Here is a 25,601-nt window from a genome sequence, read left to right as displayed (position 1 = left end):
AGAGTGTTTATTTCGCAAATCTGCTTTATTCAGGCTCAGTCCAACTCCCATTTCTGTGGCTTCCAAACTCCAGCTGTTTTCTGTTACCTTTTACTTTTCTGTACTGAAATGTACGTCTTGGCCTAGAATTTGTATCCCACTGAGCATATGTAAAGAATCATTTGCTTATATGACTAATGCAAATATGAGCTGAGGCTTAAAGTGCCATCATTTTACAGCAAGTTAATTGTTGGTATTAAGCAAGCGAGCATCATTCTGTCTCAAAGTCTAAAGAGGAAGCTAAAAACAAATTAACATCATCCATTTGCTGCCATTTGCAATTCTGACGTCAGTTAGAGGTTGAACTCTGTACCTGTTAGAACAATCTTAAATGAGCAGACATTAGGAGAGAAACCACTTCCTCGTAGGATTACCTGAGAGCAGCCGCAAAAATGAAAGGCTTCGTATCTCTCGCCCTTCTGCTTAGCTTTGCTTTCTGTGCCGAGAAAGGTAAGAAACGCTATCTTCTATTCTGGGACTTTTAAATAAGAACCCAATTCATCTACACAGGGAATGGGTAACATTTTCCTAGTGGTGCATTTACTACGGTAGTTCTTAAAAGAATGAAATATTCAGCAGAAGAATGGTTACATTTCAGCGCTTCTAGTTTCTGATTAATTAAGGGGTGGCAAAATTTAACCGACACCAAGTTTTACCTATTCACAGACCCAGACAAAAACATTGTTGTTTTGTGATTAAATTGATTTTGTGCATAAAGTTGAGATCTGTTTGCATGACCTATGTACTGAAGCACAATGATTAAGCCTTCATTAGAAAAGATAAGAAGCGGGGCTATTTTCATCAGTAAATGCGTAACTATTCCACTTCAGCTCCAGGAGAACTGTGTGCTGTAGGTGTCCTTTATTTCAGCAGAACACTTAATCCCTGAAAGAATAATCTTCACAAAAAACAGCTCCACACCAGCTGATCCACACAGGATTTGATCCTGCCCCATTGAAGTCAATGGGAGTTTTGCTGTTGAGTTTGAAGGCATGGGATTGGATACCCAATAAATTATAAGGGGCTGGGGATATGTATCTGATATCTAGGGTTAAATCTAATAAAGGATCAAATCAACAAAAGCCAGGAATATGCCAAGTGAAAGCTGAGAGTCAATCTTTAACTTATTTTATTTGACCCGAGCATTGCCACTGATATAATAACAAGACAGAGCAACAGCCTTAATCCCTTCCTTCCTGATTTTTTTGTAATCTAGGAGTACATTCAGAAGTGGGGGGGGAGGGGTGGGAAAGAGCAGGCGCTTGGATGGCAGCTGTCTGAAGGTCTTCACAGCTTTAGAGCAATGTGAAGGGAGGATACAAGCTCAGTAACCAGGGCCGCCCAGAGGGGGGGGGGCAAGTGGGGCAATTTGCCCCAGGCCCTGGGCCCCGCAGGGGCCCCCACAAGAGTTTTTTGGGGCCCCTGGAGCAGGGTCCTTCACTCGCTCTGGGGGCCCCGGAAAACTCTTGCGGGGCCCAGGCCCCCGGGGCTTCTTCCGCTCCAGATCTTCGGCGGCAATTCGGAGGCAGGGGTCCTTCCACTCTGGGACCCGCCGCCGAAGTGCCCCGAAGACCCGCGCTGGGGGTCCTTCCGGCCCGGGATCCGCCGCCAAAATGCTGGGTCTTCGGCAGCAATTCGGCGGCGGGGGCCCCCCACCGCCGAAGACCCCAGGCCGCCTGAATCCTCTGGGTGGCCCTGTCAGTAACTATAGTGATACACACACAATACATTAGATAAACCAGTCATTGTGACACATTCATTTCTTCCAATGCCATTGAAAATTGCTTTGAGCTCTGCTGATGGAAAGTGCTGCCTAAGAGCTAGATGGTATTATTATTATTTCCAGTTGCACTCACAACGAATTAGGCACTGTACGAACATGAATAGCGTACAGTCCAATGACCTATATATATTATAAACATGGAGACATAGGAACTGCTGTGCTTGTTCCCAAATCTTTAATTTTTAAATGAAAATCCTTTGGAGTTGTTTGCGGGCAGCCATACCTCATGCATAGGCGCCGTCTTTATGAGTTGCCAGGGGGTGCTCGACCCCTGCTCCGCCCCAGGCCCCGCCCCCACTCCACCCCTTCCCCCAAGTCCCCAACCGAGCCCTGCCTCTTCCCACCCCCACTGGCCCCCTGCCCCATTCCAACCCCTCCCCCGAGCACGCCCTGCCCTCACTCCTCCTCCTCCCCCCGAGCACCTCCTGCATGCTGCTGAACAGCTGATCCGCGGCGGACAGGAGACGTTAGGAGGGAGGGGGAGGAGCTGATTGGCAAGCATGCAGGCAAGGCAGTGGGAAACTGTTGTCTGTTCTGTACCAATTCTGTAGCTAAATACACGATTTCAGTATCCATGGCATTGTGCTTGAGCCTTAAATTTACCTTTAAATATGTAAAACCTCCTCCACCCTTGTGGGGTGTAGAGTAGGTTTATAATGGAAATGCTGCCCCAAGCTTTGTCTGCAGAAGCTGGTGCTGATAACACATGGGTGTGGCCTTCCTTCAGGTTAAGGTTAATACAGAGCAAAGTGAATCTTATAGAGAATGCAAAACACCTGTTCTTTGGGAATTAAGCCAACCAACCCTCAAACCTAATCTAATTCTGTTCCTGTTGAAATCAGATGGCTGCTCATTAAAATAAGGGACTGAAGCTCACTAGTGCTGGCTAGCTTGTTGACCAAACCTATGTTAAGCCTCCTGTAGCAGGTTTCAATCAGAGGCCAACAGGACCAATGGGCCAACCATGGCTCATCAATTCCCTGGTGCCCCAAAGATCTCCCAGACAGATAGGAGAGAGGGAAAAGAGGGAAAGTAGAGGGACCCAGGGCCCAAAGGGGAGAGGCAAGGAATGTCTCAGTCACCTCTTCCTGGTGCACCTGACCAGCCTTCCCAGAACCACTTCCTATCTCCCTGCTCTCTCTTCAGTTTGGGGCGTGGTCACCGCCTGCTTTCTCTCCAGTGGGAGTTTCCAACCAGTTCCAGCAGCTCAGTCTGTTGACTGAGCATTCCCCCACCACGTCTCTTCCTAATGTCCAGGCAGAGAGTGGGGGAGGCAAAAGGGGCAGGCCCCTCTCCTCCCCTCCCAGTTGAGTCTTGAGACCCCTCTCCTGTGAATCGCTTGTCCCCAGAAGCTGCAATCTGGCTTCATTTCTAGCCTGCAACACCTGTTAGGATGTACCCAGCTTCTGAAAGGATCCCAATCCAGGGCTTCTTTGGAGCAGGCATAGTGGTCTCCTATGTCCCAGATGGGACCCACACTAGCTCTCTTTCACTGGCAACCTACATGCATGCAGGGCCGGCTCCAGGCACCAGGCACCCAAGCACATGCTTGGGGCGGCACCTGGTAAGGGGTGGTGGGGGGAGCGCGGCACGGCATTCCGCGCGGGGGGGGCGCTCCGGCGGCTCGGCACGGCGCTGGGGGGGCAGGCTCCGGTTGCGCGGGGCTCGGCGAGCGGGCGGCGCGGGCGTGGCACTGGAGGGGGGTTCCGGCGGCACTCGGCGGGGGGGCGGGGGCGGGCTCCGGCAGCGCGGCGCTCGGTGGGGGTGCGGCGCGGGCGCGGTGCTGGAGGGGGGTTCCGGCGGCGTTCGGCAGGGGGCGGGGGCGGGCTCTGGCGGCACGGCGCGGCGCTGGGCGGGGGGCGGCGCGGGGCTCAGCGCTCGGGGGGGGGGTTCCGGCGGCACTCGGCTCAGGGGGAGGGCGGGCTCCGGCGCTCGGCGGGGGGGCTCGGGGGCAGCACTTTTTTTTGCTGCTTGGGGCAGCAAAAAAGCTAGAGCCGGCCCTGCATGCATGGCTTTGAAATTAGAACATTGGGGTGAAAGTGAGTGTGGATACTACAGTGACGAATGGGATACAATTTTCACCAGAATCTGTTTAACTGAGATCAGAATCTGGGCCTATGTCAATATAATACATTTACCAGCACGCCCATTAAGATTTATTTTCCTTTTTTCTAGACCCAAACAATACCACATTTTCAAATTCAACCATTAAGAAGGATACCTAAAAAGGCTGAAATTCTCTAGTGAAATTCTGCTCCAAAACCTGACTGTACAAATAGCATAATAGGGGACCATGTTTATTGTAATTCAGAGGCTCCTTACCAGATGTGGTCAGTTTATAATTGAAAACTCCCATTCCCAACTCAATGCTGCAAACGCACGTCTGGGTCTGAAAAACAACAAGGTTCTTTGTTTGTTTAAGGTTTGTTTTGCTCACACAAGGCAGAGCTGCACAGATAAAACGAGAGTCCGGTTTTGCCCCTGCAATAGGGACATACAGCAGAATTTCAACAGGAACTACTGATTTAGGTGTTTCATGTTGTCCAAACAGAGACACAGGATCTGCTGAGTGAAAAGGTGCTATTATTCATTAGTCACTTTTCAGACTGGGACCATTTTTTAAATAAAATGTACTATGGGCCTGATCCCACTGAAGTCAAGGAGAGTTTTGCTGTTGGCTTCAACAGGAACAGGATAAGACCTAAGTCAATCTTCCTCAAATTCAAACGGGAACTAGAATATGATTTTTTTAAATGTGTTAATCTGTAGTTTACATGTTAGCATTTGTAACGTTAATCAAGTAAACTGACAAGTTCATTCCATGGTAATTTCAAAAGAAAGGTCTGTTCTTACAGAAGTTTTGTCTTTAGCTGCAGTCTGGGCAGAGTCTGTCCCTTGCTCAATATAGATTTACCAGATTGTTGAAGTCAGGTTTGCATTTTAGCATTTCTTTACTCTTTTATAAAACTTCTCTCTACCCACACCTTCCCCAGCTCCAAGAGTTAAGCAGAAGAAATGGAAGGTAATGGTGCTGATAGTGCCACTTTTTCTTCCCACACAATACCTGGTAATTTAGAGAACTCTGTTATTTCAACCTACAGTTACATTTACTTTAGATGTTAACACTGACAACAATCTCAGGATTTGTTCCCACGGACGTCCCCTAGTGGTTTCAATAAATATATATTATTGCATCTTGTGAGAATACAGGTTACTTTACACGTTAATATTTGGGACATTAACATAACAAATGGACAAGAACATCACATCTCCCATTTTCAAGGAAATTAACTTTCATGAGCTATTTCTCTGAGTTAGGATCAGAAAAGCAAGAGAAATGGAATTGACTGATTAGTAAGCTTGGAAGGATTACATTTTTATTGCTAAATGTTGGTAAGCGTCAATTTCACTGTAAACAGAGAAACCAGAAAAAATATTTCCTTCTATACTAGTTGAAATTTACAGATAAGCAAAGTAAAAAAAAAGCTACTTGAGAGCTTCTTAGAGTTTAATACAAGAATATTTACTTAATATATTTTGATACATGATGTTAACAGTGTGTTTTTATGGTTTATAAAACTTTCACTTATTTAATCTTACCACCTGCTGTCATTAAAAGTTATTTTGACACCCCCCAATTATTTCCCAAAACTGCAAAAACTTAAATTGATCAAAAATGTTAAGAAGCTTAAAAATAAACACCTATATCATATATCAAAATTATTTAAAAAAAATTGAATTCTGCCACCCTTATTGATAGTATTAAAATCACCTGCTGCAAATATTTTTCTATTGAAAAATTGTAAATAATACCAATGATGATTTAATTGTGTAGAACCAACAGACCAGCTGATGATATTAAACACATACTGTCAATTTGAAATTTAGTTAATTTATAAAATACATTTAAAGGAAGCTTCAGGTCCCAGAATCCTTTCCTGGAGTCCTCGTCCAATCACCTCCCCAGACCTCTGGCTCTTTGTCCCAGTCTTTTTATCCAGCCAGTCCCATTTCTGATCCCAATCCCTGGCTCCCGTCCACAAGAATTCAGCCTGAGGCAATTACCCAGCATGGAAAATTTCAACCCAAACAGTTGAAGTTTGGCAAAGTTACAAGCCATTGAAAAGAAGGTCCTATAATAGAAGTGTTTAGCAACTTTAATCAGAAGAGGTGCTACCTGCCCTGCCTATAATATGAGGCTTAAAGGAAGGAGGAACAAATATGATGCTGTAGAAAAATAATTATTGCTAATAAATAACACTCAATCGTGTTGGTAACATTTGTTTCGCTAATTATTAGTGTTGTGGTAGACTTTGAAGCCTCAGTCATGAACCACGATCCTGCAGTGCTAGGCGCTGTACAGATGGAACAAAAAGACCATCCGAGCCCCCAAAAACTTACAACCCCAATGGTGAAGATCCAGCAAATAGCTGGTGAATTTCATCCTGGGTGCTTCATGTTCTAGATTTTTCTCTCTGGGTCCCAATGGTGGCTTTGATAATGTTATACCAAAGCATAGATACATTTATGTAAAAAGTTAACTTTAACATAACAAAGAGCTAAGGAAATCACATGTCCCATTGCTCAGAAGTTAAAATTCCCATGGGTGATTTTTCCCTGAGTAAGGATCAGACCTGAGGGCTATATATAGGTTATGTTTTAATCAGATTGTCAAGTTGAGTTTTGAAATTGAGGAGGCATGGTAGAGTTTGCGCCCTCTGAGACTTAAAAGCACCAAGCACAAATATGATGCAGACAAATAGTAATGACTAATAAATAATATATTTATTCATAAAATCGTTGAGTAGCTGGTGAATTTCACCCTTGGTTCTGAAGGTTCCAGGTGCTGTTCCCATGGATACCCCCTTAGGATTTAGATAAATTTGTTCTAACAATACCTGTTACCTTTTGGAGCCTAAGCATAATAATTGGACTAGAACATCACATCTCCCAGTTGCTAGGAAATTAAAACTCCCATGAGCTATTTGCCCAAGTTATGATCAGAGACGATGTCCATAGATCTCATACATTTACCACGCTCTTGTAGTGCTGTGGATATTTGTTTTCTTTGGTTCATCAGCTGCAACTCCAAGGAGGCAACAGCTCTTTGGGGGGTGCCAAGCTGCTGCTGAACACATGGCACTGACAATCCCAGGGTTTGTTCCTTCTGATGCCCCCTAGTGGTTTCAATAAATATATCTTATCCTAACGTTACTCCTGGGGGAATTCTGTGCCACTGCGCAATGCAGAAGTTTGCAGAAATTAACGTTGGCGCAGAATTTCCTTTCCCCCACAGAAATGGGCTGCAATGCTGCTAGCCACCACAAGGGGCTACTGAACCCGGCAGAGCCCAGCTCACACATAGAAGACACTGCTGGGGGGTGCGGGAGGGAACTAGAGGATTCCAGGCAGCTGCAGTTCCCAGCATGCCCTGAGGGAAGGAGAGGGCAGTGCACAGGAAACTCCATGCAAGCCTGGGACCAAGCATCAGGCTGTTTCTCCCTCTGGATCGCTGGGCTCTGGGGGCGGAAGGATACGGATGTCTAGGCTGGGGGGAGGCATGGCTGGGCTCGGGGGCAGGGCCGGCTCCAGGCACCAGCTTGGCAATCAGGTGCTTGCAGCAGCCACTCCAGAGAAGGGCGTCAGGTCCAGCTATTCGGCGGCAATTCGGTGGACGGTCCCTCATTCCCGCTCAGAGCGAAGGATCTTCCGCCGAATTGCCGCCGCAGATCACGATCACGGCTTTTTTTTTTTTTTTTGGCTCCTTGGGGCAGCCAAAACCCTGGAACCGGCCCTGCTCAGGGGTGTTGGTGGTTGGGGGATCAGAGAAACAGGAACTGGGTTGTCAGAGGGTTTCTTTAACTCTCTACTCCTGTGAGAATTTGTGTGTGTGTCTGTATTTTTACAGACATACTTGCTGGCAGGTATTTTGAATTACCAAAAAATTGAAACTGGCATGACTATGTAGTGCTATTTTGACAAATAACATTTGCAGAATTTAAAAATTGTGCTCAGAATTATTAATTTTAGGATGCAGAGTTGCCCCCAGGAGTACAATGTGATAACATTTAATGTATATGTTAATAGTTGGGACATTACCATAACAAACAGCAAGAACAGCACATCTTCCATTTGCAAGAAAGTTAAAACTTTCATGGCAGTTTTCTGAGTTTGCGCCAGGCCTGATGTCAATATATACTTACTAGGATGTCATAGCGTGGCTTGTATTTAAAAATTTGTTTCTTCTTTTGTTGTAAATACCCAAGTCACCTCAACTGCGCCAGGTAAGCAGGAGGAATGGAACTGATTGATGAGTATGAATCTTAAAATCACCATCAAAAATATTTTGCTATAGAAAATAATTGTAAATAATAAATAATACTGATGATGATTTAATTGTGAAGACCCAACAGAGTAGCTGATGTCAATTTGAAATTTAGTCAGTTTATATAATGTGTTTAAAGGAAGATTGAGGTCCTCTGTTTTCATCACGCTCAAGGAATGGGACACCCATACAAAGAATGGGGATGGAACTGATTGTCTGACTCTACAGGGGAACCACGGACACAGACTAGACACAAAGTGATATCAACTGCCCGAAGTAAAGAAACTGACTAAACAGAGAAAAATAGGTTTTTTTCCTCTAAATTATGTGGCGTTTAAATTGTGTTTCCTGTTTTCCTCACCCTATAGTGGTGTGAGACCCATATAAACAAAAGGAGAAACTGTTTATGCCAGGGAAATAGTGAAACTGACTATACACATGGTGCTGTCAAATATGTGGAGTAAATCAACTAAACAGAGAACATTTTCCTCTGCTTTAGTCATGCAGCTATCTTGTAAATATTGCAGGTAACATGTTTCACAGCCATAAGAAAGATTCTTTAGGTTGGAGCAGGATATTTATTTTTATAGGTGAAAAACAATGATTGCTAATAAATAACACTCATCTCTTGGTAATATTTATTTATCTATTTATTTCTGTTGAAGTAGACTTTGGAGCCCCAGTCATGGACCATGATCCTACAGTGCTAAGCGCTGTACAGACCAAAAAAAAAAAGACTATTTGAGCCCCAACGAACTTACAAACCTAATGGTGAAGAGCCAGCAAATAGCTGGTGGTGCTTCATGTTCTGGGTTTTTGTCTCTAGGTCCCAATGATAGATTTGATCAACGTTATACCAACGCATAGATAGATTTATGTTAAAAGTTAACTTTAATTTAAAAAAGAGCCAAGAAACTCATGTGACCCATTGCTCAGAAGTTAAAATTCTCATGGTGACTTTTCCCTGAGTGAGGATCAAACCTGACATCTATATATAAGTTATATTTTAATTAGACTGTCAAACTGAGGGTTTAGTTTTGGGATCATTTAATCTGTTAAAGGAAATACCGCTACTGCACTTTTCCCAGCTACAAAAGTCAGCAGTAGGCACAGAAGAGATTGCTCGCTATGAGGTTTAAAAGCACCAGGCACAAATATGGTGTTGTAGACAAATACTGTATTTATTAGTTGGATTAATACAACTGTGGAGTAGCTGGTGAATTTCACCCTTGGTTTTGAAGGTCCCAAGTGGTTTTCCCATGGTTGCCTCCTGAGGATTTAGATAAAGATGTGCTACCAATAGCTAATTACAGTTAATTTACATGTTACCTTTTGGAGTCTAAGCTTAACAAATGGGCTGGAACATCACATCTCTCCCAATTGCTAGGAAGTTAAAACTCCCATGAGCTATTTGCCGAGTAATGATCAGAGCCGATGTCCATTGATGATCTGCATTTACCAGACAGTTCTAGTGATGTGGATATTTCTTTTTTGTTTTTGTTTTTTTGGGGGGGGACTTAAAGTAAATATTTCAATCTATAGTTACATTTATTTTTAAACGTTAATATCTGTTACATACGCATAATAAATGGGCAAGGGCATCACAATTCCCAGTGGTTGGGAAGTTTAAAACTCCCACAAGTGACTTACCTATGTAATAATCAGAGCTGATCTGCAGAGATGTCATGTATTTAGCGCTTTGGTAGGAGGTTCTGCTGCAGCTTTCACAGCTATGTCAGGTAAGCAGAAGGACTAGGAATGGAGTGGGGAGTGATATACCTGACGCTTCAAAGCATCAGGCACAGCTATGGTGCTGAAGAAAAATAATTATTATTGATCAACTAATCATGGGGCACCAAATATATCTTATCCTAACGTGGTAACATTTAATGTCCCCTCTGGGTTCGAATGGTGATTTTGGTAAATGTTATTCCAAAGCACAGATACATTTATGTACAATATTAACATTCACATAACAAACTAAAAAAATCACTTCCCATTGCTCAGAAGTTCAAATTCCCATGGGTGATTTTTTCCTGAGTAAGGATCAGACCCATAGTCTACATCTAAATTATATTTTTTTCTGTCAAACTGAGGTTTGAATTGTCAGGTCATTTACTCTCTTATTGGAAATACCACTACCGCATTTTCCCCAGCTACGAAGTCAGTGGTAGGCATACAAGAGATTGCTCAGTCTGAGGCTTAAAAGCCTCAGGAACAGATATGGTGTAGACAAAGAGTAATGAATAATAAATAATATATTTCTTTATTGTAGTCATAAAATGGTGGAGTAGCTGGTGAACTTCACCTTTGGTTTTGAAGATCTCAGGTGCTGTTCCCACGGATGCCCCCTAAGGATTTAGATAAATGTGTCCTAACAATACCTTTTACCTTTTGGAGTCTAGGCATAATAATAGGGCTAGAACATCACATCTCCCAGTTGCTAGGAAGTTAAAACTCCCATGCGCTATTTGCCCAAGTTATGATCAGAGTCGATGTCCATAGATGTCAGACATTTACCACGCTGTAGTGCTGTGGATATTTGTTTTCTTTGGTTCATCAGCTGCAGCTCCAAGGAGGCTACTGCCTTTTGGGGTGTGCCAAGCTACTGCAGCGGATGCTGTCTGCAGACCACATGGCGCTGACAATCCCAGGGTTTGTTCCCTCTGATGCCCCCTAGTGGTTTCAATAAATATATCTTGTCCTAAGGTTCTAGTGATGTGGATATTGGTTTTCTTTTGTTCGTCAGCTGCAACTAGTACAGTTGCATGAAGTAGGTTTATGCAGTGTTATTTTGACAAACAAATTTTGCAGAATTTTTAAATATTGTGTGCATAATTTTTAATTTTTGGATGCAGAATTTTTAATTTTTAGTGCAGAATGCCCCCAGGAGTATAACGTGGTATCATTCAATGTATATGTTAATATGTGGGACATTACCATATCAAACGGACAAGAACAGCACATCTTCCATTTGCAAGGAAGTTAAAAATTTCTTGGCAGTTCTCTGAGTTAGGTCAGGTCTGATGTCTATATATATTTACTAGGATGTCATAGGGTTGCTTGAATTTAAAGATTTGTTCCTTATTTTACAGTAAGTACCACTTCCACAGAATCCAACACTACCACGGCACTCACAACTACGCTAGGTAAGTGGGAGGAATGGAACCGATTGATAAGTATGAATCTTAAAATCACAATCAATAATATTTTGCTACAGAAAAGAATTCTAAAATATAACTGATAATGACGATGATTTAATTGTGAAGACTCAACAGAGTAGCTGATGTCAATTTCAAATTTAGTAAGTACAATGTGATAACATTTAATGTATATATTAATATTTGGCACATTGCCATAAAAAATGGCAAGAACAGCACATCTTCCATTTGCAAGGAAGTTAAAACTTTCATGGCAGTTCTCTGAGTTAGGTCAGGTCTGATGTCTATATATATTTACTAGGATGCCATAGCGTTGCTTGCATTTAAATATTTGTTTCTTATTTTACAGAAAATACAACTACCCCGGCAACCACCAATACCCCGGCACCCACAACTACACTAGGTAAGCGGGAGGAATGGAACTGATTGATAAGTATGAATCTTAAAATCACAATCAAAACTATTTTGCTACAGAAAAGAATTGTAAAATATAACTGATAATGACGATGATTTAATTGTGAAGACTCAACAGAGTAGCTGCTATCAATTTGGAATTTAGTCAGTTTCTAAATGGTGTTTAAAGGAAGCTTTCAGGTCCTCCATTTTCATCACCCTCTAGCAGTGGGACACCCATACAAAAAATGGGGGTGGAACTGATTGTCTGACTCTACAGGGGAACCACTGACACAGGCTAACACAAAGTGTTATCAAATGCCCAAAGTAAAGAAACTGACTAAATGGAGAAAAATAGTTTTTTTCCCCCTAATCTCTCTGTTAAAGCCATTTTGCAAATAAAGCACGTAACAAGTTTTTTCACAGAGAAGCGTGTTTTAAGTAGATGGAAGTTCTTTTTAAAAATCCAGAGTTTTATTTAAACACGTGGCGCTAGAAAACTTGGGTGTTATAAATTATAAATAAATAAATTAATGGAGATATCCCATCTCCTAGAACTGGAAGGGACCTTGAAAGGTCATCAAGTCCAGCCCCCTGCCTTCACTAGCAGGACCAAGTACTGATTTTGCCCCAGATCCCTAAGTGGCCCCCTCAAGGATTGAACTCACAACCCTGGGTTTAGCAGGCCAATGCTCAAACCACTGAGCTATCCCTGAAAAATAATAGTAAATAACACATACAACTGCTGATGATATCATGGTGAATAGCCATTACATTTGCTGAGCACATTACTCACTTGAAATCCAGTCAATTAAAAACATGACTTTACAGTAATTTCAGTACCTACATAAGTCCCTGAGCCACATGGCCAAATTCTGTGCAGTTAAAATTGTGTTTCCTGTGTTTTCCTCACCCTATAGTAGTGTGAGACCCATATAAACAAAGGAGAAACTATTTATTCAGGGGAAATAGTGACACTGATTATATACATGGTGCTGTCAAATATATGGTATAAATAAACTAAACAGAGAAAACATTTCTCCCTGTTCTAGTCTTTCACTTGTAGCCATCTTGTAACTATAGCAGGTAACATGTTTGTCAGCCCCGAGCAAGATTTTTAGGCTGGTGGAGATTCCTTTAATAATACTGATATTTATTTCTATGTATGTCTGTTGAAGGGGTCCCTGGGTCAGTATATGTTTACTGGACTGTGGTTATGTGGTTTCTATTAAAAGGTGACAGAAATCATATATATGTAACCCTTCTGCCCCTCTAAGTTGGCAGCAACAAGGGCCGGGTTCTGTATCTATGGGTTCCGTTTCAATAACGCAATGCAAAACTGGTCGAGCCCCCACCCAGTGACCTGGGACAATTACATACCACCCCCTGGGCGCCTCTAAGAGGCAATACTTCCCCTCTCGCAAGCACGGAGTCTGAGTGTAACAGAAAATGTTTAATAACATGAGGTAAACGACATCAGCATTAAATTGGAAAAACACCACAAACAGGATTCATAACACAAACCATGAGCAAAAAACCCACCCCAGCAAATTGGGCTGTGTCCTTTCCCGTTGGTTCTTGAAACCAGCAACCCAAGAATCACCAAAGTCCCAAAAGTCCAACAACCCCCCAAAGTCGTGTTAAGGAACACCTTACATGATCCGAGGCTGATGGGGTTCCGCCGCAGCCTTCACCACGAGCTGCTCCACTCCACCAGCTGTCCCGTGAGCTGCTCCCGCCGTCCCACAAACTGCTCTGGCAGCTCCTCCGCTCTGCTCACCAACCTGTGAGCCGCTCAGCTCTGCTCCACTTCAGCCGTCCCTTGGGCCGCTCCCACAAGGCTCCGCTCTGCTCGCTGCTCCTCCAGCCGCTCCGCTCTGCTCTGCTTACCGACCTGTGAGTTGCTCAGCTCTGCTCCAACCATCCCCACGAGGCTCCACTCTGCTAGCTGCTCCGCCAGCCGCTTAGCAATATAGCTTCAGGCTCCCCCACTAGTTAACACAGCACTCAGTGATCTCAGCTCTTAAGAACTTTAGCTCGTTTGTGACTTCAGCTCTTAGCAATTTCAGCTCATAGTAGGGGAGCTAGTGCACCATTGGCCCAAAGTGAATTCAGCTCAGCAGTCTGTAACTAGACTCCTAATGGAATCAAAGTTAGCTCTGACATTCAACAGTGAAGAGAGAAGGTATATAGAATCATAGAATATCAGAGTTGGAAGGGACCTCAAGAGGTCATCTAGTCCAACCCCCTGCTCAAAGCAGGACCAATTCCCAGCTAAATCATCCCAGCCAGGGCTTTGTCAAGCTGGGCCTTAAAAACCTCCAAGGAAGGAGACTCCACCACCTCCCTAGGTAATGCATTCCAGTGTTTCACCACCCTCCTAGTGAAATAGTTTTTCCTGATATCCAACCTGGACCTCCCCCACTGCAACTTGAGACCATTGCTCCTTGTTCTGTCATCTGCCACCACTGAGAACAGCCGAGCTCCATCCTCTTTGGAACCCCCCTTCAGGTAGTTGAAGGCTGCTATCAAATCCCCCCTCATTCTTCTCTTCTGGAGACTAAACAATCCCAGTTCCCTCAGCCTCTCCTCATAAGTCATGTGCTCCAGACCCCTAATCATTTTTGTTGCCCTCCGCTGGACTCTTTCCAATTTTTCCACATCCTTCTTGTAGTGTGGGGCCCAAAACTGGACAGAGTATTCCAGATGAGGCCTCACCAATGTCGAATAAAGGGGAACGATCACGTTCCTCGATCTGCTGGCAATGCCCCTACTTATACAGCCCAAAATGCCGTTAGCCTTCTTGGCAACAAGAGCACACTGTTGACTCATATCCAGCTTCTCGTCCACTGTGACCCCTAGGTCCTTTTCCGCAGAACTGCTACCTAGCCATTCAGTCCCTAGTCTGTAGCAGTGCATGGGATTCTTCCGTCCTAAGTGCAGGACTCTGCACTTGTCCTTGTTGAACCTCATCAGGTTTTTTTCGGCCCAATCCTCTAATTTGTCTAGGTCCCTCTGTATCCGATCCCTACCCTCTAGTGTATCTACCACGCCTCCTAGTTTAGTGTCATCTGCAAACTTGCTGAGAGTGCAGTCCACACCATCCTCCAGATCATTAATAAAGATATTAAACAAAACCGGCCCCAGGACCGACCCTTGGGGCACTCCGCTTGAAACCGGCTGCCAACTAGACATGGAGCCATTGATCACTACCCGTTGAGCCCGACGATCTAGCCAGCTTTCTATCCACCTTACAGTCCATTCATCCAGCCCATACTTCTTTAACTTGGCGGCAAGGATACTGTGGGAGACCGTATCAAAAGCTTTGCTAAAGTCAAGGAACAACACATCCACTGCTTTCCCCTCATCCACAGAGCCAGTTATCTCATCATAGAAGGCAATTAGGTTAGTCAGGCACGACTTCCCCTTCGTGAATCCATGCTGACTGTTCCTGATCACTTTCCTCTCCTCTAAATGTTTCATAATTGATTCCTTGAGGACCTGCTCCATGATTTTTCCAGGGACTGAGGTGAGGCTGACTGGCCTGTAGTTCCCCGGATCCTCCTCCTTCCCTTTTTTAAAGATGGGCACTATATTAGCCTTTTTCCAGTCATCTGGGACCTCCCCTGATCGCCATGAATTTTCAAAAATAATGGCTAATGGCTCTGCAATCTCACCCGCCAACTCCTTTAGCACCCTCGGATGCAGCGCATCCGGCCCCATGGACTTGTGCACATCCAGTTTTTCTAAATAGTCCCGAACCACTTCTTTCTCCACAGAGGGTTGGTCACCTTCTCCCCATACTGTGCTGCCCAATGCAACAGTCTGGGAGCTGACCTTGTTCGTGAAGACAGAGGCAAAAAAATCATTGAGTACATTAGCTTTTTCCACATCCTCGGTCACTAGGTTGCCTCCCTCATTCAGTAAGGGGCCCACACTTTCCTTGATTTTCTTCTTGTTGCTAACATACCTGAAGAAACCCTTCTTGTTACTCTTAACATCTCTTGCTAACTGCAACTCCAAGTGTGATTTGGCCTTCCTGATTTCACTCCTGCACGCCTGAGCAATATTTTTATACTCCTCCCTCGTCATTTGTCCAATCTTCCACTTCTTGTAAGCTTCTTTTTTGCGTTTAAGATCAGCAAGGATTTCACTGTTTAGCCAAGCTGGTCGCCTGCCATATTTACTATTCTTTCTACACATCGGGATGGTTTGTTCCTGCAACCTCAATAAGGATTCTTTAAAATACAGCCAGCTCTCCTGGACCCCTTTGCCCTTCATGTTATTCTCCCAGGGGATCCTGCCCATCTGTTCCCTGAGGGAGTCAAAGTCTGCTTTTCTGAAGTCCAGGGTCCGTATTCTGCTGCTCTCCTTTCTTCCTTGTGTCAGGATCCTGAACTCGACCATCTCATGGTCACTGCCTCCCAGGTTCCCATCCACTTTTGCTTCCCCTACTAGTTCTTCCCTGTTTGTGAGTAGCAGGTCAAGAAAAGCTTTGCCCCTAGTTGGTTCCTCCAGCACTTGCACCAGGAAATTGTCCCCTACACTATCCAAAAATTTCCTGGATTGCCTGTGCACCGCTGTATTGCTCTCCCAGCAGATATCAGGGTGATTAAAGTCTCCCATGAGAACCAGGGCCTGCGATCTAGCAACTTCTGCTAGTTGCCAGAAGAAAGCCTCGTCCACCTCATCCCCCTGGTCTGGTGGTCTATAGCAGACTCCAACCACGACATCACCCTCGTTGCTCACACTTCTCAACTTTATCCAGAGACTCTCAGGTTTTTCTGCAGTTTCATACTGGAGTTCTGAGCAGTCATACTCCTCTCTTACATACAACGCAACTCCCCCACCTTTTCTGCCCTGCCTGTCCTTCCTGAACAGTTTATATCCATCCATGACAGTACTCCAGTCATGTGAGTTATCCCACCAAGTCTCTGTTATTCCAATCACATCATAGTTCCCTGACTGTGCCAGGACTTCCAGTTCTCCCTGCTTGTTTCCCAGGCTTCTTGCATTTGTGTATAGGCACTTAAGATAACTCATCGATCGTCCCTCTTTCTCAGCATGAGACAGGAGTCCTCCCCTCTTGCGCTCTCCTGCATGTGCTTCCTCCCAGGATCCCATTTCCCCACTTACCTCAGGTAGTGCAATTGGTGTTTCAAACCCTCAGAGGGAGCCCATACCATCAGGTACAAATACCTGCCCCCATCCTCTCTCCATTCACTGGGAGTTGTAACCCATGCCCCTTGTCAAGCAAGTGCTACTTAGGTAATGGTGAAGGACTCACTCAGTCCTTCTGTCATACAACAGTTCCACTGGCCTTGATTCACAGAATCAGGGTAACAAAACTTTATTCTTCCTGCCCCAATAACAGAGAAAACTGGGGATCCCACATCAGCCAAAGTAACCACTTTGAGTTGCTGTTGTTTCATGCCAGGTGAGTGGGTGTGCCTATGCAAACAATATCAGCCCCTGGAGTTCTTTTCCACCCTTGCCATAATTCACCACCAGATGTCAGGGGAGAGCTCATCCTGACTCTGCTTACATCTAGGATGTATCTCCACCACACCTTCCGCTGTTGCAAGAGCTAAGCAGAAGGAATAAAAATGTCAAAGGCATAAAACACCAGGCACAAATATGGTTCTGTGGAAAAGAATTATTAGCATGAATAATTGTGATAATATCACTGTGGTAAGTCAACACAGTACCTGGTGGATTTCATCTCTGGTGCTATAGGAGTAGGATTTTGTTCCTGCTGAATCTTCCTTGTGGTTTTGATAAACATACTGTCCACAAACCTGGTCACAGGTACTTTAACTGTTTACACTTGGAACATAAGCCTAACAAATAGACAGGAACATCCCATCTCTCACTTTTTAGGGAGTTCTAACTCCCATTGGTTACTTGCCTGGGATATTACGTATGTAATAATCAGAGCTGATCTCCAGAGATGTCATGTATATAGCTCTTTAGTAGAAGGTTCTGCTGTAGTTTTCACAGCTATGTCAGGTAAGCAGAAGGACTAGGAGTGGAGTGGGGAGTGATATACCTGATGCTTCAAAGCATCAGGCACAGCTATGGTGTTGAAGAAAAATTATTATTACTGATCAACTCATGGTGGGGCACTAGCATGATCTGCAAGGAGGCTACGGCCCTTTGGAGTCTGCCAAGCTATTGTACCTTCTGCTGAACACATGGTGCTGACAATCCCAGGGTTTGTTCCCTCTGATGCCCCCTAGTGGTTTCAATGAATATACCTTATCCTAACATTACTCCTGGTGGAATTCTGTGCCACTGCGCAATGCAGAATTTTGCAGAAATTAACGTTGGCGCAGAATTTCCTTTCCTCCACAGAAATGGGCTGCAATGCTGCTAGTCGCCACAAGGGGCTACTGAACCCAGCAGAGCCCAACTCACACATAGAAGACACTGCTGGGGGGCGGGGGAGGGAACTAGAGGGTTCCAGGCAGCTGCAGTTCCCAGCATGCTCTGAGGGAAGGAGAGCTCTGAGGGAAGGAGAGGGCTGTGCACAGGAAACTCTGTGCAAGCCTGGGATCAAGCATCAGGCTGTTTCTCCCTCTGGATCCCTGGGCTCTGGGGGAGGAAGAGGGTGGATGTGTAAGCTGGGGGGAGGCATGGCTGGGTTCGGAGGGAGGAAGGGGGTGGATGTCTAGGTTGGGGAGGGGGAGGCATGGCTGGGCTCGGGGGTGTTTGTTGTGGGGGGGATCAGAGAAACAGGAACTGGGTTGTCAGAGGGTTTCTTTAACTCTCTACTCCTGGGGGAATTTTTGTATGCGTGTGTATTGTTACAGACATACTTGCTGGCAGGTATTTGAAATAAATTACCAAAATAGTTGAAACTGGTGTGATTGTGTAGCGTTATTTTGAGAAACAAAATTTGCAGAATTTAAAAATTGTGCTCAGAATTATTAATTTTAGGATGCAGAGTTGCCCCCAGGAGTACAATGTGATAATATTTAATGTATATATTAATATTTGGCACATTGCCATAAAAAATGGCAAGAACAGCACATCTTCCATTTGCAAGGAAGTTAAAACTTTCATGGCAGTTCTCTGAGTTAGGTCAGGTCTGATGTCTATATATATCTACTAGGATGCCATAGCGTTGCTTGCATTTAAATATTTGTTTCTTATTTTACAGAAAATACAACTACCCCGGCAACCACCGATACCCCAGCAACCACCAATACCACGGCACCCACCAATACCACGGCAACCACCAGTACCCCGGCACCCACAACTACAGTAGGTAAGCAGGAGGAATGGAACTGATTGATAAGTATGAATCTTAAAATCACAATCAAAACTATTTTGCTACAGAAAAGAATTGTAAAATATAACTGATAATGACGATGATTTAATTGTGAAGACTCAACAGAGTAGCTGCTATCAATTTGGAATTTAGTCAGTTTCTAAATGGTGTTTAAAGGAAGCTTTCAGGTCCTCCGTTTTCGTCACCCTCTAGCAGTGGGACACCCATACAAAGAATGGGGATGGAACTGATTGTCTGACTCTACAGGGGAACCACTGACACAGGCTAACACAAAGTGTTATCAAATGCCCAAAGTAAAGAAACTGACTAAAGAGAAAAAAATAGTTTTTTTCCCCTCTAATCTCTCTGTTAAAGTCTTTTTGCAAATATGTCACAGCTATGTCAAGTAAACAGAAGAATAGGAGTGAAGTGAGGAGCAATATATCTGATGTTTCATAGCGTCATGCACAGCTATGGTGCGGAAGAAAAATCATTATTACTGATCGACTCATCATGGGGTACTAACATGATCTGCAAGGAGGCTACGGCTCTTTGGGCTCTGCCAAGCTGCTGTACCTTCTGCTGAATCCATGGGGCTGACAATCCCAGGGTTTGTTCCCTCTGATGCCCCCTAGTGGTTTCAATAAATATATCTTACTCTAACATGGTAACATTTAATGTACATGTTAATATTTGGGACATTATCATAACGAATGGACAAGAACAGCACATCTTCCATTTGCAAGGCATTTAAAAGTTTCATGGCCATTCTCTGAGTTAGGGTCAGGTCTGATGTCAATATATATTTACTAGGACAGGGGTAGGCAACCTATGGCACGCGTGCCGAAGGTGGCACAGGAGCTGATTTTCAGTGGCACTCGCACTGCCCGAGTCCTGGCCACCGGTCCGGGGGGCTCTGTGTTTTAATGTAATTTTAAATGAAGCTTCTTAAACATTTTAAAAACCTTATTTTACTTTACGTACAACAATAGTTTAGTTATATGTTATAGACTTCTAGAAAGAGACCTTCTAAAAACGTTAAAATGTATTACTGGCATGCAAAACTTTAAATTACAGTGAATAAATGAAGACTCGGCACATCACTTCTGAAAGGTTGCCGACCCCTGTACTAGGATGTCATAGTCTGGCTTGCATTAAAAGATTTCTTTCTTCTCTTACAGTAAATGCCACTACCCCGGTACCCAATAATACGACAGGTAAGCAGGAGGAATGGAACTGATTGATAAGTATGAAACTTAAAATCACCATCAAAAATATTTTGTTATAGAAAATAATTGTAAATAATAAATAAAACTCACAATTATTTAATTGTGAAGACCCAGCAGAGTAGCTGATGATATTAAAGGGACACTGTCAATTTGGAATTTTGTGAGTTTATAGAAGTTCTATAAAAGAAGCTTCAGGTCCTCTCTTTTCATATCCTGTAGCAATGAGACACCCATACAAAGAATTGCCTGGGTCTACAGGGTAAACACTGACACAGACTAGTCACAAGGTGTTGGCAAATGAAAAATAATGCAACAAACTGACTAAATAGAGGAAAAACAGTTCCCCCCCCCCAATCCCATCCACCTCCAACTCCTTGTGTGAGCTTTCTCTCTTCCTCCTTCCCACCTCCCAGTCCTCTACGGCCTGTCCTCTCTCCCTCCCCTCTGCCCCATCTATATTCCCCATCCCTTCTGGATTCCAATCCCAGCATCCTTGCCTGGAGTCCTTGTCCAATCACCACCCCAGGCCTCCAGCCCTTTGTCCCAGTCCTTTTATCCTGCCAGTCCCAGTTTTGTCCTAGACCCTGGCTCCCCTCCCCAGGAATTCAGCCCGAGGCAATTATCCAGATCTGATGTCAATATATGTTTAATAGAATGTCATAGTGTGGCTTGCATTTAAAGATTTGTTTCTTCTCTTACAGTAAATGCCACTACCCAAATACTCACAACTTCGACAGGTAAGCGGTTGGAATGGAACTGATTGACAAGTATGAAACTTAAAATCACCATCAAAAATATTTTGCTATAGAAAATAATTGTAAATCATGAATAAGACTGACAATGATTTAATTGTGTGGAACTAACAGAGTAGCTGATGTTATTAAAGGGATACTGTCAATTTGAACTTTTGTCAGTTTAAAAAAAGTTGTTTAAAAGAAGCTACAGGTCCTCTTTTTCCATCACCCTCTAGCAGTGGGACACCCCTACACAGAATTGCCTGGCTCTCCAGGGAAAACACTGACACAGACTAGTCACAAAGTGTTGTCAAATGAAAAAGGAAACAAACTGACTAAAGAAAGAAAAACAGGTTTTTCCTCCAATCTCTCTGTTATTGCCATTTTGCAGATGCAGCAGCTAATAAGTTTCCAGATAGAAGAGAGATTTTTAAGTAGATAAAATTTCCTTTAAAAAAAATGGTTTGGACAGGTAGTTGTAGAAAACTAGGTTGTTGAAAATAATTATCTGAGGTTTGCATTGTAAGATGTTCATTCTTTTACAGGAGATGCCTCTGCTACACCATCTGCATCTGCTACTACAGGTAAGAGGTTCAATGGAATGGAAGTGACATCATACATACAAAAACTGTGTTGCAAAGTCAAGCACTGAAAGGTTAGGAAATGCCAGGATTAAGGCTGTCTGTGTTATAGGGTTGCCAACTTTTTAATTGCACAAAACCAAAAACCTCTGCCCCCACTGACTCCATCCCCCTCCCTCCGTCGCTCACTCTCCCACACCCTCCATAACTTTCATTGGGCTGGGGTAGGGGGTTGGGGTGCGGGAGGGGGTGCAGACTCCGGGAGGGGGCTCAGGGCTGGGATAGAGGATTGGGGTACGGGCTCTGAGAGGAGGGATGCAGAAGGGGGTTCCAACCTCAGGCAGCGGGTTGGGGTGCGGGAGGGCATTCTGACCTGGGGCAGGAGGTTCAGGGTGCAGGCTCCAACCGGGCGGTGCTTCCCTTGGGCAGCTCTCACTCGGCGGCGCAGGGGGGCTAATGCAGGCTTTCTGTGGCTCCCAGAAGTGGCCGGCATGTCCGACTCCTAGATGGAGGAGCCAGGATGCTCTGTGCCTTGCCGATGTCCACGGAGCTGCCCCGCCGCTCCCATTGGCCATGGTTCCCGGCCACTGGGAGCTGTGGATCCGGCACTGGGGACGGGGGCAGAGCACGGAGCTTCTCTGATCGCCCCTCCACCTAGAGGCCGCAGGGACATGCCGGCCACTTCCAGGAACTGCGCGGAGCCAGGGAGCCTGTCTTAGCCCCACTGCACCACCAACCAGAATTTTAACGGCCCGGTCTGCAGTGGTGACCGGACCTGCCAGGATTCCTTTTCGACTAGGCATTCTGGTTGAAAACCGGACACATGGCAACACTCCTGTGCAACCTTAATTCAGCCCTCTTGTGTGTGTGCATGATGAGACAGCCCTTAAGTACATGATAAGTTTGTGAAGCACTCAGACACTGTCATGATGTGCCCCCTTTTCTGCCCAGTTATTCCCAATCCCATTCACCTCCAACTCCTTGTGTGATCTTTCTCTCTTCCTCCTTCCCACCTCCCAGTCCGCCACAGCCTGTCCTCTCTCCCTCCCCTCTGCCCCCATCTATATTCCCCATTCCTTCTGGATTCCAATCCCAGCATCCTTGCCTGGAGTCCTTGTCCAATCACCACCCCAGGCCTCCAGCCCTTTGTCCCAGTCCTTTTATCCTGCCAGTCCCAGTTTTGTCCTAGACCCTGGCTCCCCTCCCCAGGAATTCAGCCCGAGGCAATTATCCAGATCTGATGTCAATATATGTTTAATAGAATGTCATAGTGTGGCTTGCATTTAAAGATTTGTTTCTTCTCTTACAGTAAATGCCACTACCCAAATACTCACAACTTCGACAGGTAAGCGGTTGGAATGGAACTGATTGACAAGTATGAAACTTAAAATCACCATCAAAAATATTTTGCTATAGAAAATAATTGTAAATCATGAATAAGACTGACAATGATTTAATTGTGTGGAACTAACAGAGTAGCTGATGTTATTAAAGGGATACTGTCAATTTGAACTTTTGTCAGTTTAAAAAAAGTTGTTTAAAAGAAGCTTCAGGTCCTCTCTTTCCATCACCCTCTAGCAGTGGGACACCCCTACACAGAATTGCCTGGCTCTCCAGGGAAAACACTGACACAGACTAGTCACAAAGTGTTGTCAAATGAAAAAGGAAACAAACTGACTAAAGAAAGAAAAACAGGTTTTTCCTCCAATCTCTCTGTTATTGCCATTTTGCAGATGCAGCAGCTAATAAGTTTCCAGATAGAAGAGAGATTTTTAAGTAGATAAAATTTCCTTTAAAAAAAATGGTTTGGACAGGTAGTTGTAGAAAACTAGGTTGTTGAAAATAATTATCTGAGGTTTGCATTGTAAGATGTTCATTCTTTTACAGGAGATGCCTCTGCTACACCATCTGCATCTGCTACTATAGGTAAGAGGTTCAATGGAATGGAAGTGACATCATACATACAAAAACTGTGTTGCAAAGTCAAGCACTGAAAGGTTAGGAAATGCCAGGATTAAGGCTGTCTGTGTTATAGGGTTGCCAACTTTCTAATTGCACAAAACCAAAAACCTCTGCCCCGACTGACTCCATCCCCCTCCCTCCGTCGCTCACTCTCCCATACCCTCCATAACTTTCATTGGGCTGGGGTAGGGGGTTGGGGTGCGGGAGGGGGTGCAGACTCCGGGAGGGGGCTCAGGGCTGGGATAGAGGATTGGGGTACGGGCTCTGAGAGGAGGGATGCAGAAGGGGGTTCCAACCTCAGGCAGCGGGTTGGGGTGCGGGAGGGCATTCTGACCTGGGGCATTGCCTGGCTCTACGGGGAAAACACTGACACAGACTAGTCACAAAGTGTTGTCAAATGAAAAAGGAAACAAACCGTCTAAAGAAAGAAAAACAGGTTTTTCCTCCAATCTCTCTCAGTTATTGCCATCTTGTAGCTACTGCAGCTTACAAGTTTATGATGTGGCCCTCTTGTGCATATGCATTACAATACAGTCTTTGTTACATGATCACTAATATTTTTTCCATAAGACCTTGGCCTCACATTCGCGGAGTGGGTCCATCACGTGCACTTAGTATCAAGACCGTGTAGTGAATGAGACTGTTATCTGTAGGACCCACATTTGTTTACAGGCCTCTTTGGGCCTCATTAGAAAGGATGGTCATGTGGTTAAAATGGTTGAATTAGCCTCCTGGAGAATTGAATTCTATCCCTGCCTCTACCACAGAGTTCTTATGTGATGCTGGTCAAGTCCCTTAAACCAAAATTTTTTTACTGGTGTCTGCTAATTGTGTGTGCCTTATTTTATAGGTCACATTTGCAGTAATGCACACCTCTGCTGGATCCCGGGGGCGCTCACCTCGGGCAGCTCCCTGCAAGCGGCGACCTGTCCCAGCTGCTCCTAGGTGGAGGCATGGCAGGCAGCTCTGCGCACTGCCTCCGCCCGCTGGCGCCGCTCTCACAGCTCCCAATGGCTTCAGTTCCTGGCCAATGAGCGCTGCAGAGCCAGCACTTGGGGTGGGGTGGTGGCAGTGCGCAGAGCCGTCCCACCCCGCACCCCAACCCCCAAACCTGCACTTCCTCCCAGAACCTGCACCCCACACCCTATCCTACGCCCCAACCTCCAGCCCCGCACCCCTCCTGCGCCCAAACTCCCTCCCTCTTAGTTAACCGGCATTTTTCATATACCAGCACCCCCTATTCCCCCAACATGCTGGATAAAACAGCTTTTACTGTGTGTATGTACACACACACACACACACATTATGAAGAGTCCACACAGTAGATAGTGAATTTTAACATTAGTCCTGGATTTAATTCATGCTGACCAATGGTTTTGGTAATCCATGTCTAAAATATGGTTATTTGATTCGCACGCTACCAGTGGTAACATTAACATAACAAACCGACAAGGACATCACATCCCCAGTTGCTAAAAAGTTAGAACTCCCAAGAGCAGGGGTGAAAGTGAGCTGGTACAGGCCGGTACTCCGTACCGGTAAGAACCCGCACTGGCCCATACCCAGCCCACATTAAAGCGCTTTAATGTCCCTGCCCCTTTTGTCTCCCCTGTCAGCAGCTCTGCCGGTATGGACCCTACCGGCAGGGCTACCGACGGGGAGAAGGGGCACCGACGTTAAAGCGATGGTCCTTTGCTGTGGCAGCGCTTTAAGGGTGGTTCTTTGCTGCAGCAGTGCTTTAAGAATTCATTAAAGCGCTTTAATGTCGGTGCCCCTTCTCCCCGTCGGCAGCCCTGCCGGTAGGGTCCGTACCGGCAGGGCCGCCGACAAGGGGCGGGAAACGGGTAGCAACGTTAAAGCGCTGTGGCAGTGCTTTAAGAATGGTCCTTTGCTGACGGCTGGGGGTGCGCAAAGAGAGCAGCTGCCCTGGGGCCGGCGATTTAAAAGGGCCCGGGGCTCCGGACACTGCTGCCGCTACCACAGCAGTGGTATCCGGAGTTCCAGGCCCTTTAAATCAGCACGGGAGCCCCAGGCGGCATGGGCCAAGGGCTGGCTGGGGAATGCTAATTGTGGATAAGAAACAATAGTGCCAGTAATGTAACTGTGCTAAGATAATACCAA

At 45.0% G+C, this 25,601-nt stretch overlaps 1 protein-coding gene across 8 annotated transcripts in view; it reads left to right on the top strand.

Annotated features, from left to right (window-relative positions):
• Positions 1 to 350: 350 nt before the first annotated feature.
• The window catches only part of MUC13 (mucin 13, cell surface associated), a 50,580-nt gene continuing 25,329 nt past the window's right edge, over positions 351 to 25,601 (top strand). The window contains exons 1-9 of one of the 8 annotated variants that reach the window (XM_065561523.1): positions 351 to 489; positions 11,243 to 11,296; positions 11,658 to 11,711; positions 18,864 to 18,971; positions 20,156 to 20,191; positions 20,905 to 20,940; positions 21,483 to 21,521; positions 22,828 to 22,863; positions 23,406 to 23,444. In XM_065561523.1, coding sequence (XP_065417595.1) covers positions 432 to 489; positions 11,243 to 11,296; positions 11,658 to 11,711; positions 18,864 to 18,971; positions 20,156 to 20,191; positions 20,905 to 20,940; positions 21,483 to 21,521; positions 22,828 to 22,863; positions 23,406 to 23,444 — 460 coding nt within the window. In that variant the 5' untranslated portion in view covers positions 351 to 431. Of the gene's footprint in view, positions 490 to 3,269; positions 3,387 to 11,242; positions 11,297 to 11,657; positions 11,712 to 18,863; positions 18,972 to 20,155; positions 20,192 to 20,904; positions 20,941 to 21,482; positions 21,522 to 22,827; positions 22,864 to 23,405; positions 23,445 to 25,601 lie in introns of those variants that run through there. The other 7 variants (XM_065561525.1, XM_065561528.1, XM_065561524.1 and 4 more) reach the window with 7 other exon arrangements.

The sequence above is a fragment of the Chrysemys picta genome, chromosome 11 (assembly GCF_011386835.1).
Source record: "Chrysemys picta bellii isolate R12L10 chromosome 11, ASM1138683v2, whole genome shotgun sequence".
Classification (NCBI taxonomy): Eukaryota; Metazoa; Chordata; order Testudines; family Emydidae; genus Chrysemys; species Chrysemys picta.
Note: the sequence above shows the minus strand (reverse complement) of the source record. Positions and strands in the feature narration are given on the sequence as shown.